Source organism: Stegodyphus dumicola, chromosome 2 (assembly GCF_044657685.1).
Source record: "Stegodyphus dumicola isolate Sdum_Otavi_A_Nest chromosome 2, ASM4465768v1".
Lineage (NCBI taxonomy): Eukaryota > Metazoa > Arthropoda > Arachnida > Araneae > Eresidae > Stegodyphus > Stegodyphus dumicola.
Window position 1 is genome coordinate 207,646,009 of NC_140769.1, and position 16,042 is coordinate 207,662,050.

The 16,042-nt window shown below is 31.5% G+C and overlaps 1 protein-coding gene across 1 annotated transcript in view; it reads left to right on the forward strand.

Annotated features, from left to right (window-relative positions):
- Window positions 1–773: 773 nt before the first annotated feature.
- The window catches only part of LOC118197038 (protein spaetzle 3-like), a 48,176-nt gene continuing 32,907 nt past the window's right edge, over window positions 774–16,042 (forward strand). Inside the window, exon 1 of the mRNA XM_085810346.1 lies at window positions 774–1,013. Coding sequence (XP_085666472.1) covers window positions 999–1,013 — 15 coding nt within the window. The 5' untranslated portion in view covers window positions 774–998. The remainder of the gene's footprint in view (window positions 1,014–16,042) is intronic.

The window sequence follows — 16,042 nt, forward strand, 5'->3', positions numbered from 1 at the left end:
CATATTAGCCAATATGTTCAACAATGTGTACAGCCCATCAGCTGCCGCGCGGTAAAGTCGCTGAACTCTAGCAGTTTTTATATGGGTTCAATGCCAGGCGAACGAGCTGGCTACATCCTCGTTTTCTCCATGTGTAACATGTATAATAGAGGTTTTCCTAAAAATATACTTCACGAAGGCATATCTTTCCTTAGGCAGACAAGCGTAGTGTGCTTTGCCCTCATCAAGTAAGCAAAACCAATATGTACCCTCGTTAACGGAAAAGCAATTACTTGCAGTATATACACATTTTAGTGCCTGAATATTTTTTAACTTACGGCTTAACCACAACAAATCCTTTTGTTCCCTAGATCATTAAAAAAAGAAGGTTTTGTTATCTAAATTACAACCACGGTTAATAATGATAGTTTTATAACAATATCTTCTAAGAATGCAATTCGAAAAGTAAGCGGGAACACCCCACTAAAGATTTTAACAAAATTTCTGTGTCTATCCCCAAACATAGTAATTTATAAAAATAATCTGCAGGATAAATAGATTAATCACCTACGATTCCTTTTATGAACACATTTGGGAAAGAGCTTTCCCGCTAATTTATAGTAAAAGATACCAACCACATCATCTGCATGCAATCCTCTAACCACAAGTAGTAATGGAAAGCTTTCCCGCCACGCTTTCCATTGCGCTCACCAAGGCCAATCTAAAAGACGTCGGCAACTTTGAGAATCTCAATGTCGGCGATGAACAACAAGATCTAGTCCACCTTGGTCCACCTTCAAGGGTAAGCGGCGAAAGTGCGAAGCCTTACTCAACTTCCTGCTTCCACCCTCGCCTCTCGTGGTCAGTCAGAAAGTGGACCACCTGATCAAGAGATAGGATATGAGACTGATCCCTTTAGCGCCAGCCTTGCCTCCGGATAAGCCACTGTCCTCAAAGTGAGGGTGGGAGGAGAACTACATCATTTTCGGATACAGTTACAGTTTAAATCGTGGTAAAGGATGATTAATTCTAAGGTAGGACAATTTTCATAAATATTTAATTAGTACTAACCGAAGGATACTAGTAGTTAGAACGGGGAACTGTGATCAACAAATTTTCAACAATGTCTGATTTTCTGAGATACTATCGGGGTACGGGCGTCGGAACTTCACAATGAAAGCGGCGTTCCAAAAACCTCCTATAACATTTTAAATGTGTAAAATTTAAAGTATTTTCTATTCGAAGTTTTAAAAATATAAAATTAAGAGCAGGAATAAAATACTAAATTTCATATTTTAGTTTTTATTTTTTCCTTTAAACATTATGCACTGGGCCACTGTTTCACTCTCTCGTTGGGTAGTGATACCGTTTTAATAAGTCCTCAGTTCAAAAAAATATTCAAATCAATAAAATTTCAAATCTAATAAAGATTGAGTATTTTTGAGTTAACAAATATAAATTAAACTCAAACTTTTCTGTAGAAATTGGAAATTTTAATTTTATTAAATTCCGCTTTTCGGCTAAATATTTTTATTAGAAAAATTATTTTACTCAAGCACCTTTTATATGAATTAATAGTTATTTAATTATAAGAAATAAATATTAAATGTACCATAATCTTTCGCATTTAAAATTAAGATTATTAAATTGTGATTTAAAATGAGCGAGGGTATATAGCTTGTTTTAAACAATTAAGAATTGATTTTTAAGTTAATCTAAAAATAAATTATTCCTCAGAAAAAGGAATTTTTCCTTGTTTGGGAACCAGGGTGGAAAGTTATTTATGTACTTAATTATTGAATAAATAAGTAATTTAATTGCATTAATTTGGTTATATCTTTATAACTTATTTAAAGCTTGTAGTAAAATGAGAACTCTTTAGGATATCCCCTTTATTTCAGAAGAAAACAAGATCCTGATTTAGAAATATTAATTTATATATTATACAGCCCCCCCGTATTAAACTAAAACCATAAAAACAAATTTACAAAAAGAAGTGGAATGTATTGTTTTGTTTGATCGAAAATTGTTTGTTTGATAGATTGTTTTGTTTGATTGAACTTTGATCGAAAAATCTTTAATTATGTAATATTTTATACGAAATGTACTTAACATGAAATATTAAACTTGTTAATTGAGCTTTAACTATCAAAATTAATTACTTTTATTATCATATTCGAATAACAGTTTTTCTTTTTAACACCTCGTGCAGACAGTATTGTTTTCAATTAGCGATAAAATCTTTTTTCCCCACTGCAAATAAAAATCCTGAATACAAAAACACGTTTTTGCAAATCGACGATGCATAACATCTTTAATTTAAGCATTCATTGTCATTTAAAATTGTCTTGCTGATCAGCGTAATAAAGTAAATCATTTGAAAACATTATTTTATTTATATTACAGTCAACTCTCAAATTACCGGCATAATGCGTAGGGCGATAGCCATGGTTAATTCGAAATCAATTGAAAAGTTCTTAAGAAAGAGAAATAATGCATATCAAAATTTTAAAAAATATACTATTTTTAATTCACTTGTAGTTTAAGCACCTTCACATGGAGAAAAAATTTCATTTGTTAAAGTAAATTAAATCATCATTCTATATACAAAGAAAACGCTGTAAATAATTGAAGAATAAATATTATTAAAATAAACATGGCATTAATAATTAAATAATATTTACAATTTTACTTTTATTAATTAATATTTACAAGAGAATTTGAAAAATGTCACTAAGTTCAATCTCAAGTAAAACTTGTGTACGAGCATTTTATTTTTTACCGTATAATATTGATCTGTTCTGGACTACGTACAGTTAAATTATGTTCTCTAGTGAATAAAAATAATTTCCATGCCTGTGACATCATCTGCTATAACTGCTGTTACATAATGCACTTTTTTACCCTTTTGTCATTCCACAATAAACAATGTTAGCTTCTTTTGTTTTACTCAGAGACCAGTTAATCAGCAATCCAGTTAATTCGTCTGCGGTTAATCGGAAAGTTGCCTGTATTTAATAATAGTTTATAGAAAGTGTTATTTTATGAAAATGTGTGGAGATAAAAACATGTGTCAAATGCTGTATGTATCAGTTACAAATTTCGACTTCTATACACTATCCCATCACTTACATCCAAAATTAAATTAAACACTGAAGATGGAATTTTTTAGTAGCGGATAGATTGTAAGTCTGCATATATATTTCTTAATATTACATATTAATTATTTCTTAATATTACCTATATTATTTCGTGACTTAATATTTTTTGTTTAAAAAACTTTAAATTGAAAACTGAAACGCGTGAACATATGTCGATATTAAAATTTAAATTCTTTTTCAGGTGAGTTTTAATTTTACTCAATAGAAAAATCAGTTTCAAAATTTAGCAACATGATGTGTTTTTATTTAAAAACAGAAATGGATTATTTAACTGATTTTAACCGATTTTGATGTATTTTAATTTTTTATATATTTTTTAAAGTACATTTTCTTTTCATTTTTAACGGTAAACTTTTCGCTGGGCTGTTTGTTAGTCTGTAATTTGAAATTTTCAAACTAATAACAATTTCTTTTTTTATATAATTCGTAGTCAAGCTAAATTTCGTACAAAAATAGAAATGGAATACACATCACTTTCAACAATAAGGCTATTTCTGAGTGCTTTTCTCATAAATTAAAACTTTATAAATTCTTTTTCAATCACACGAAAGTGATACAAGTATCTTTTTATTATTAAAGTTATCATTTTAAATCATAATCATATATGAAGCTGGAAAACACAGAAAAATTATTAGTATTTTTATAATAAATAAATAATTTAATCATTAATAGTGCGCGATAATTTCTGAATAAAATCTAAATTACGGAAAACATGAAATTCAAAAAATCCCATAATGTTATACAAATAATAATAAGATTCTGGCAACAGAATCCTTTTCTGGAATATTGTTAATAGTCTTCAAACAAATGTTCCCATAAAATGGTGAAACTTCTCTTGGGATATATTACAATAAAGATACAGAAAACGGAAAAATATATATATATATATTTATATATATATATATAATGAAATCTTTGATGCTTTTGTTTTCGATAGTTTATTCACTTCAAAGGGTATTCTTTCAGAGTAAAAATATTTTGATTAACGTAAAATTAAAAATTATTTGCGCGGAAAGAATACGTTGATAAGTAAAGATAGTTTATAAGATTAAACTCTGTTTGGCTTAGTCTATATATTAGCACAACCTTCTTAAACTATCGAATGAATCACTCTTACGTTTTTATCTTCAAACTTTATCTCCAAACTTAGCTGAATTAACAAAACAAAATTTTACAAAAATAATAATTTAAAAAAAATCTGGAAGCTTTTAGATTTTATATTACACCCAAAGAGGCGTTTTTTTTATTTGCATACACATACACCTTTCGAGAGCATTTGCACTAATGTTGCTTTAGGCTAAAAATATTTAAAAACAGCCCATCTTTAAAATTTCCGATAGACAGCCTCGCGCACTGGAGATAAAAATGTTTTTTCCCCGTACAGTGTTGCTATTGCTAACTTTGAAATCTTTAAGTTTGTTAATCAAAAATTCATTAAAATTTTACAAAATATGAAATAGATAATAAAACAAATTTCAAATTTGGGCACCCATATTAGGGTGGGGGACTACGTTAGTCAAAATTGGATGACAGTAAGTACCGTTGTTTTTCCCAATGCGAAAAAACATGCATACATTCATGCAGATTTTTCGTTATTTAATTACTTTAAATATAATACAGGACGATAACATTTGGTGGCAACAATTTGAAAAGTGATTCAGACTTTTACAGTGATTCAATGCAAAATCCCGTTTGGAAACTAATAGTCCTTTGGGCTAAAAAAAAAAAAAAAAAACAGAAATTTTTTTTTTTTTTTTTTTTTTTTTTTTATTATTTTTTTTTTTTTATTTTATTTTCAACTTAAACAAGAAAACTAACAAAACTAACAAATAATTAACTTCGCTTCTTGTGGACTGCACAGACAACATGATTCAAGTTATCTGAAAGATAAAGTTTAAAGCCTCGAAACTACTAAAGCAGTTTCAATTCAAAACAAAATCAATTGCCAGTGCGAAGCATAATATGCAGCAATAAAGGTATTTCGGCTCTACAAGCTGCCTTTTCTGGTGTATTAAGCAATTTACTAGAAGTGCAAGAATGTTTCAATACAGGAAATAACGTGTTAATTAAAATGAACTTTTGGTATCTCTTCGACATTATCAATCTTTATGCGTACAACTCAAGAAGATACACAGATAGGCGCAAGCGTTTCCGGTCTGATATACTTCTTAAATAAAGAAAACTTTCTAGTAGTTTATTTTTTTAATATGATCTCAGTGCACCTCGATACATTTTTCACATCATTTTATGAGCAAATTTATGCCCTCGAAAAAATAACCTGAAGTTTACTTTGCATGCCCTCATCATCATTAAATCTTTTTACCCGAAGGTCAGATTTTTATCTGAAGAAATAATCACTTAGAGCTAAATCTGAACTGTATGGCATGTGGTCAACCTCCTTAAACCCATGTTTGTTTGTTTTTTTTTAATATTTTATAGCAGTGGTAGGTTGATGCAGAATAGCATTAACATGAAGAAGATGAAGTGCTGAAAAAAGTCGAAGTACCCCATGGAGGTACGAAGTAAGGTTTTCTTACTTCCATGATGTACCCATCCCGCAGATGACTTTGTAAGGAAGTCAAAGAAGAAGGCGCAAAACAGTTGTTTTAGATTAAATCAATCTTACTACCATGTCTTTAACATATAATCTCCTGCCACTCAATATTTCCTCCTACACATTAAAGATTTCGGAGCAATGTTTTCTTCAATGGTCAACCTTCACAAGAATCATCATCTACGGATTCTCGGCCCATGTGAAACTGTTTTACGAATTTTTTTCTATAAAGAATAGGTAGGAACAGATCTTCATACACGTGAGCTAAGAATTGCTTTATTTCTTTGGGATTAAGACCTGCTTCGCAGAACGACACTCAATTTTAGACCTTTTAGAACAAAATTAACGCGTTATTTCATATTACTTCATTTATAAGGTATTTTTCCTCCTTCCAGCATGCCTTCGTGGTGTAACGGTAGCACACTCGGCTCGTATTCGGGAGCTTCATGCCTAACCTTCTTTTTTTTTTTTTTTTTTGGATTGCTTAACTAACTTAACTAACTATACATATTTAGTTAAGCAGTCAAAAAAAGAGCTTAAATGTCCCCCATTAAAAAAATAAAAGCTATAAATAAAGAAATTTGAAAGGGTTCAGATTTTAGCGATTGCCCAAAAAACTGTAAAAGTTTAATATGGTTTATTAGTAGGAAATATAGATAGAGATGACTCAGGTGGAATAACGGAACATTTTGTAGGATATCGGATGAATATGCATCTAGACTAGCATGGGAATGTTCCACTATATGTTTGAAAAGTAAAAAGTATATAATTCTATAAAAGTATTTAATACTTTTAATTAAATATATCATGAATGAAATGCATTTTTATTTGACTTAATCAGATTAAAAAGTAAAAGAATAATGTTATTTTAATAACTACATCTACTGCTGTTTAAATATTTTAATCGGTTAATTAACAACAGATAGATTAAGTATGAGTAAATAACATCTTACTTTTTGTCACGACTTTCATCCTTCGTAGATTTACCAAGCTTGAAACAGAGCTTTAAATTCCACCGCTGCTCAATTTTGCAGTCATACTGTATCTTTGTATACTAATGTGGCCAGTAACATAGCCGGTGCAGAGGCTAGGCCGCACCCGCCGGTAGAATTTGGGAAAGGCAAATTGTTTTAGAATTTTCAGAAGCATAGAGCTGCAAAATTAAGGAATGGCAAATTTTTTTAGAATTTAGGGAACGCATTGGGCATCAAAATTTAGAGGCGGCAAAATTTTTGCCTAGCGTCGGCAGTGCATATAAGAGTGAAAATACTAACAGAAATCCATAATGCTTATTACTATGCCATGTTCAGACAGGTTCTTATTATGTTATGGAATACCTTTCGCCATATTTATTATATAATATAGTATATATTTTGGCTATATTATATAATATATATTTCTGCTATATTATAGAATATATATTTCTGCTATATTATAAAATATATATTTCTGCTATATTATAAAATATATATTTCTGCTATATTATAAAATATATATTTCTGCTATATTATAAAATATATATTTCTGCTATATTATAAAATATATATTTCTGCTATATTATAAAATATATATTTCTGCTATATTATAAAATATATATTTCTGCTATATTATAGAATATATATTCCTGCTATATTATAGAATATATATTCCTGCTATATTATAGAATATATATTTCTGCTATATTACGTTATGGAATACCTTTCCCAAATTTTATCGTTCACCCACTACCATGCATGCTTATCCTAAAAAAGTCACTCACCGAATTTTATTGCAATAATTTGTGCATATTTTGTAATGAAAATAAGTGATCTCAATATATTGTATGCAGCTTAAATTATACGTAAAATCTCTGCTCAGAAGACAATTGATCAATGATGAAGCGTATCAATTAAAATTCACATTACCATTCTGCTCCCGCATGCCGTGATGAGTTCAAATTAATAATCTAAATGAAGAGCAGTGAAATGAATACTAAAACATTTGTATGTAGCCTGTAAGTACCCAATACATTACATTCAAAAGACATTTATTATAAATATATTGTTGCTAGGGGAGCTAAAAAATTCTAAGAAGATGCTGAGCAAAATAAGCTTCGAAAGAGTAGCAAGGAACCAAAACAGAAAAGCTATAGCATGGTAGGGGTGAAGGGAGTGGAAGCATTGTGGAAAAACTTTTTTTGTATCGTTCATTTAAACACAGAAAGATTTAAACTAGCGATATATTTTTACTTCCTAATATCTATATTAAGAATTATATATTACTATAAATTCGCAGTAACGTACGACGAATAGCATTTTAAACAATGGGTCTACAAATGGGGCATTTGCAAATCTTAGAATAGTAATTTTATCGCGGAAAAAAAGGCAAAATTCTCGAGTAATTGGATGAACTTATTAAATTTACGGTAAAGCTCAGGAGGGCTAACTGCGATGCGTTCATGGATGATTTCTTAAAAGAAACTTACTCATATTTACATTACTCCTAAGAAAACCGATGAAAACTCTTATGTAGCTAGCCTGTGCATTGGGACGTGGACTCGGGTCGAATTATCAATATTCAGCGTTCTTACCGCTCAGCTACTGATGGAACAGTTAACAGAAAATAAATCAAAAAATGAATATTAATCCTTTTCCTTAATGAATTTTCCACAAATACAACTCTTCGCCTTAGGTAGATAGATAGCCTTCGTATTCATTGCCATAATCCAGGAAAATTCCTGATAGTTCTCAGTTCTGAGACAGGATTATTTTGTAGTGTATTTTTTCGAAAATATTAAATGGAAACAGCATAAAAAAATATTTAAATTTCATATTTATACAATTTTTATATTACTTGTCTTTGTTTTAATGCGCAATTTTATTCTAATCTAATAAATTTAATAGAATTTAAAAACTAACAGGAAAAATATTTGAAAATCGCTTATTTATATACCTGATATTCTCGAAATCATATAAAATTATCAAAAATTCGCGGAAATTCACACTGCGATAAAATTGCTATTTTAATTAGCATGTTATTTTTATGTTCATTCTATCCTACACTTCTATTTCTTCTGTAAGCCTCACCAGAACTTCCGTAAGTTCACTATTTAATGCCCATCTAATTTTTTTTAATTAAATGATTTTAAATAGTGAGCAAAAGAGATTAGGAAAAGAAAGTTTGGCAAAATAACAGCAACGCTGCTTCTCTCGCTTCCTGTCATTCACGTTCGCTTTAATAAATGCTGTCCGACTTTTTAAAATATTTATGCTTAAAGATCACGCATAATTAGGAATCGATTTCCTAGATTTCACTTACAGCCCCCCCCCCAATGGCGGGCTCTAGACGTTACAGGCTTTGACCATTATTAAGGTCGGAAGCGTTGGTCACTTTATTATGGTGGCACCTAACATTGGGCCACCGTTACCTCTTCCGAAGGGACAGACAGTTTACACCTATGCCTTCTCAGAATTTGAACCTGCGCACTTCGATACGGAAGTCAGCGCCAGTAACCATTTTCCATGTGGGCGGCTCAATTACAGTTTGCTTTTGTACATCATTCATTTACAATTTTTATACATATTTAAACTTTTCACTATTTCCACACCTCGCAAGGAACGGTGGTTTAGTTGTTACATTTTCTAATTTGTGTCTGCAATACGAGCAAACACAAATTTTTAGTTTGTACTTTTATCTTGTTTTTATCTTGTAAAATGCGACGATTATAGCTCATCTGTAGCATAGAAAATATTCATTTAATATAATTGAAAAGAATCACACAAAATTATTGCTCTAGTTACTTCTTATATGTACTACTTTTTATACTAATTTACGCAGTCTGCTAATATTGCTACTATTCTGAATCCAGAACAAGTTCTTTTTTAATTTTGGAGAAAACGGATTCTACAGATATTACAGTCAGTGAAGTTTGGAAACAATTTTAAATTGTGTAGAAATTATAGGCTCAGCCTGAAAGAAAGGCGCCAGTCGATTCTAAATGCTTCCTAGAAAGCTTTATTTCTGGAAATGGTCAGAGAAAAATGCTGCTGAACCAATTCAGCTTGAATATAATAACATAGTAAGCCTTGCATAAAATAGATATATTAAGCAAAAAAACTCGGTTCTAAATTTAAAAGCAATAACGAAAACAAAAAATCTGAAAGGTTTCAGATTTTAAATTACGTTCAAAGGGGCATTATTTTAACGTTTTGTGTGTTACCTTCATTTATTAAATATCATGTTCTTTGCACTTAACCATAAAATTCAGTTCAATAGCAATGTCGCAAAATAATTTTAAAATGAGCATATCATTAGAATTTCCGATACACAGTTCCGCGCGCTGGAGATAAAAAGGTCCCCCCTCCCGTAGAATGTTGCCATTGCTCGCTTTGAAATCATTGAGATGGTTAATCAAAAATTCGTTAAAGTTTTAAAAAACATGAAATCGATCATAAAACAAATTCCAAATTTCAAATTTGGTCTTCCACATGCCATGTTCGTAGGAGTATAACGTCATTCAAAATTCGATGGCTGTATGTACCGTTGTTTTATCATAATGCGAGAAATAGACATACATTTATGCCGAGGGCCCACCAGCGGCCGAGCGGTAAAGACGCTGAACACTGGTAGTTCGGTCTGAGGTTCGAATCCCGCGAACGGGCTGGCTGCATGGGCGTTTTCGTGGTTTTCCCCATGTGTAACGTGTATACGAGCCAGTTTCCCTTAGAAAGTCCTCCACGAAAGGCATCCCTCCCTTTAGGCAGATAGCCCTCGTGTGCTTTGCCATAATTAACTACACCACACCACCATTTATGCCGATTTTTCATTATTTAATTTCTTCAAATATAATGCAAGACTCTAGCATTTGGTGGCAACAGTTTGAAAAGTGAAACGGACATTTATAGTGATTCAACGCAAAACGAAAACAATAGTCCTTCAGGGACAAAAAGCCCCTTTGGACTAATAAAGAAAGGTAAATAACAAGTATTTTCGAAAATTTAAAAGAGGACTGGATGGCATTAAACAGAATTAACTATGACACTCGAATTAAAAAATAAATAAATACTGAAGAGTTTTGAATTGATTTATGGACGCAAAGATTTAGATAGCTTGCAGTGCAAGAGAATTTGTAAATTCGTAACAGTGATGGATCATTTGACACTTTAGTAATGGCATCGAATTTTTGTTCGTAGAACTACATTTAATTTTACGTAATGTGGTAAACTTTTAAAAGAAATTTTGTTCCCATAGTTGTAGAATAACCTTCGTCAACTTCGTTCCTTCGTCAGTAATTTTCTAAATTTTTAAAACTGATTTTTTCCTCCTCACAAATGTAATTTTCTTCAGTCATAGATTGTACAATGTTTATAAATGAACAAGGGTCTTCTTGTTAATGAACATGTAGTCAGTATCTATAATAAATTTTATTTAGCTTCATTTTTTCTTATTTATTTAACTTTATTACTTGCGTTTTTATTTACTCTAAATAATATCAGTCACAAATGAACGTGCAGAACAATGGTGCAGTTTCTGACTTTTGAAGAAAGGCATAAAAAAAAATTTTTTTTTTAATTTAATTTTGTTCCTATCTCTAATTTTGTATTTCAAAATCTGGAATTAAATAAAATCGTAAAAATTTCTGCATATTTGAAATATTATAGAAATACTTAGGTTGTTCGCTCATTTTTAGACGATTTTCATTGTATTTACAGAAATATTTTACTCAAAATGTTTTTGTTTTACATTTTCCATTTGATAACCCTTATTCTTCATTATTTTTCTACGCCGTAATTTCCAAAATAATAGAGCTTTTTTTAGTAGCTAAGAGCTATTTTATCCTATTCCTCTTGAACGACTTTCCAAAGTCCAAGGAAGTTTGTAGATGGACGGTGGCAAAATCCGCTTTTTTAAAGTTTGAAAGAGCAAAAATCCATGGATGTGACATCAAGAGATTTAGTAGGAATATGAGGGAAGATACTTTTCTTTTTCCATTTTTTTCCAGAAAATTAACAGTGGATTTTGATGTGTGGCTGCTTACTTTGTCTTGATGTAGTTTTGCTGATTGAATGCACTGTGAGTAAAGAGAAGGTATTTCATATTTAGAAAATTGGTTATAAAATATGTTCTGATAATATGTGGAGTTGACTTTAATAGTTTTCTGCAATCTCTTATAATTTTTATTTATAGTTATAAAGAGCCATTAAGTTATTTTTTGGAAGCAGAAGAAGTGAAAAATGAGTAACGCCCTCGCCGGGAATCGAACCATGGACCTCTGGAATACGCGCCCGTCGTGCTGACCACTACAATACGAAGGCATGCTAAGAAGGCGGGAGAAATACCTTACATACTCCTCCCTTTTTAAAGGGCAAATGGGGTTTTCAGGGGACCCAATCGCCAAATCCTGGGTGTGGAGAACCATCATCCACCACCCTTTTAGTTCGGGCGCCACTGAAGAGACACTAGTTTAATTGGACGCAGGAGAGAGGAAAAATGAGCTAAGCCTTCGCAGGGAATCGAACCACGGGCCTCTGGTAAACGAGCCCAACGTGCTGACAACTACACTACGAAGGCATGCTAAGAAGGCGGAAGAAATACCTTATACACTTACAATCATTAAGTTGGTCAGCTGTAAGAAAGATTTTAATTATTTCAGTTCGGTAACTTCAAGGGAAGTTCAAATAAATTTAGCTGTTTTATATCGTTGTATTTACTGCGTTGAAAGGTATTAATAGGGTGATACTTCATCTAGTACTCTGGAAGTTAGATTAGTGTTTAAGTCAAACTGAATGTATAACCATAAGAGAAACCACACTTGTATATGAAATATCATTTATCTAAGTATCTTCCTTCATTAGCGAGTTGTCACGTAACTGCCTGTAAAGCTTGTACGGAAATGTTACTTAATACTCTAATGAAGTTACATTTCCGTCAGTGTCGAATTGATAAGATAATTGAACTCATATAGTTCACTCAATGCTCGGTTTCCAGCAACCGATAAGATTGATTACACATAACACATGTGTAGCATCAACATCAGCCGATTTCTTCCAGAAAGATCTTCACTGAGGCTTTTCCCTTTTGGTTCACAGTCCTTGAGTGCTTGTCGCTGTAAATAGTCTAAGCAGTATGTGCTATGGTTTTCATGAAATAGAACTAGGTGTGAAGAAACGTTACCTTCTCTAAGACTACCATCCACAGTTCCAATTTATTTTAGTCTTTGCTAAAACTTTATTTTTGGTCCCACTCCGCAAACAGACACTGAAGGTACAGAAACTGACGTAATTCACTATTCTACTAAAGAGTTTCAAATGTAAACAAATGACGGCTACATTAGACTTAGCACTTAAACAACTTTTAAATTGTTAGTTCTACAACATTTGCATGCATATTAAATAAAGGCATAAAAACCTTAACCGGAACATACGGACAACATAATTCTATCCCTTTTTAAACAAATTTAACAACATATAAGAATAAAAATACTGAGCTCACCGAGCCAGTTAATAGAGTATATAGGGTGATTCTAAATTGTTTTTAAAAATTAAGAGGGGTGATAGTACTCATCCAGATGAACAATAATTACCATAGAACATAGAATTTTCTAAATTATTAGGGGGAAAAACTGCTACCATGATATCAAGTATTCTAAGGTAGCAGTTTTTTCCCCTTCGCCATCTTCTATGCTGTTCTCCTGAACTCACAGTGCTGCGCTCATTCTACTTGAAGCGCCCTTCAATGGGATATGAAGTCCTGACAGCCGGAACACAGCATAAACTTTTCATGTTAATCTCGGCATACAGCGGAATTTGGAGTTAGTTGATAATATTCAGCCCTTGATTAAATAATTAACTTGTTGCAATCGTTTGGGAGGTTGAGACCTTACCAACCAAAGGTGTGCATCTGAGTGTATGCCAGCTCGAATTAACACTCGAAAGCCAAGTTTTCAGTTTTATATGTTTTGTACACTCTAAGTGAGTTTTTCACTAAATTGATTGTGCAACTTTTGGTCTCGTTCATTCGCTCTCCCATCACTGTTGTAAGTTCAGATTGGAATTTTAATATTCCTCTTTTCTGCCTCTCAAAGCGAAATGCGACCCTATATTCAATCATAATTATTCCTCATCTGGATGAGTACTATCACCCCTCTTAATTTAAAAAAACAATTTAGAATCACCTGTATATATATTGCGACCGATTGCTTTTGGTGCGACAGGTTACAATCCGAAAGGGAGTTGCACAATTACATCTTATAGCAGTCCCATGTACAAAATTTCAATGTTCTGAAGCTACTCGTTTTTTAGTTATGCGAGATACATACATACATACATCAAGGGAAAAAAATCTCTTCTGAATCCATTTTAAGTCCATTTTGCAATCCGTTTCGGGAAAAAAGTCCTTTATCCTGCCCGTACGTACAGATGTCATGCAAAAACATCGCTCAAATGGATTCGAGAGCTGTCAAAATGAATATTTTCTTTGAAGTATGATACACGAAATTTTTCACGATTACAATAGTTTCTTTACTTCGTACAAAGAAGTAAAAAGCACTGTCACGGATACGAACAATGGTATAGTTATAACTAAAATTTTAATTTGGTTTATAAGAATCATAAAAAATTAATTTTTTATGACCACTGTTCATTAAGAGGATATTTAAGGCAGCTATGAAATCGACAGAAACGAACAAGTCCTTTTAAGACCAAAGCCGATGCAAGGCAAGCACGCCCTATTTGCGCGAAAATCCGATTGTACTCGAACGGCGAGTGTTATCAAAAAGAGGTAAAATATGTTCCTTTTAATATTTTTGAATGGGAAATGAATATGTACGTGTACATTTTATTCGTTCAAATCGTCAGGAGACTAGCCTAGACTCTCTAGTCCATTAACAGTATTCTACTTAATTAAGTTAACATGACAGTTGTGTTGTTAAAACTCCTTGATCTGCATAGTACCTAAAAATTTTCTCCATTACAGATCTAGAGTATCTCCCCACTCTCTATATTAACATCATTTTTGCAAAATTATATTTGTGTTTGGAAATAGACATGTAGGATTAATATTTAAGAAAATGGAACCTGGTTTCAATGGTCAGAGGGTTTAATTAGGTCAGAGATTTTCTTCGAACACCAGATATAAATAGTAGTGAATTGATTGACTGTAAAATATAATCGCACATCTGCAACTCTTACGCTTGCATCAAGGCTGTAGAATTTTTCTTATAGTTTCCGGTAACTAAATTATTTTTTAACCATTATCTAATTTTATTCCACACTTATTTCGTAACTTTAGACTACCTTGAAATGAATCATATTCCACCCGAGTCATGCTAAAAGAGAACACAAGTATGCGAATGCCACATCAGCATTTCATTTAAGTTACATTTTGAATAGATTTTTTTCCTCTTACATTTTATTCATCAAGATAATTTTAAGGGCGTTACAAAGTATTCACAATTTTATGATGCATACACAAAAATAACTTCGGAACTGAATGCGTAATCCGAAAAGAAAGTTAACAGCTGCAACATTGGTCAACAAAAGGGAAATTTCAAATGATGTAACAATTGTTGTACTTAAGCCCAGAGACTGGTTTATGAAGCAAGTTTAAGTTTAAACGCGAAACTAGGAAATTTGTTTCTAATTTCATTTTCCCGTTTTTGTTTCTTATGGTCAATTGCGAATTAAACACGAGGAAGGTTTAAATTAAGAAGAAAACAGTTATCGTGTATATGTATTCTATCAGACAAGAAAATTTCTGACAGAATTTAAAACTAAAATACGCCAAAAATATTAATAAAATTATAAAAAAATGAGGACACTAAAGAAAAAATTCCAGTGTAAACTTCAATAATAATTAACACAAAATTTAGAAGGTGTTCTGATAAAATAGAGACTTTTCCTTCTATTTAAATTTAGTTTTTAAAGTTAACGATTACTCAACCTTCTAAAGGACCATACTTACTCTAAAAGAGCTTTTGCTAAAAGATTTTTTGAAAATGAAAAAAATTAAATTAAAAATTAAATTAAAATTTTTTAGTTTTCTAAAAGTTTAAAAACAGTTACGAACTGTTTCTGTGCGAATCATCTTCATAGGATAAGACTATTTGCCTTCTGTAAATAAGAATCTAAAAGCTTGTGCTATTAGAAAAAAGAATCAGCATTTGATTTAAAAATTACTTCTGAAAATTTAAATGCTGTAAGGCTGCATTTAATTTGGAAGCTTAAATTAAGTCCTTCAACGGTACTAGACAAATTATAGAGTTATCGTTGCGTTTGAAATAGTATGACGAAGACTTACAAAGTTTTAAATTTTATTTAATCTGAAACTAGTATATTTAAGGCATGATTTGTGCTATAGACAAGAACCAATA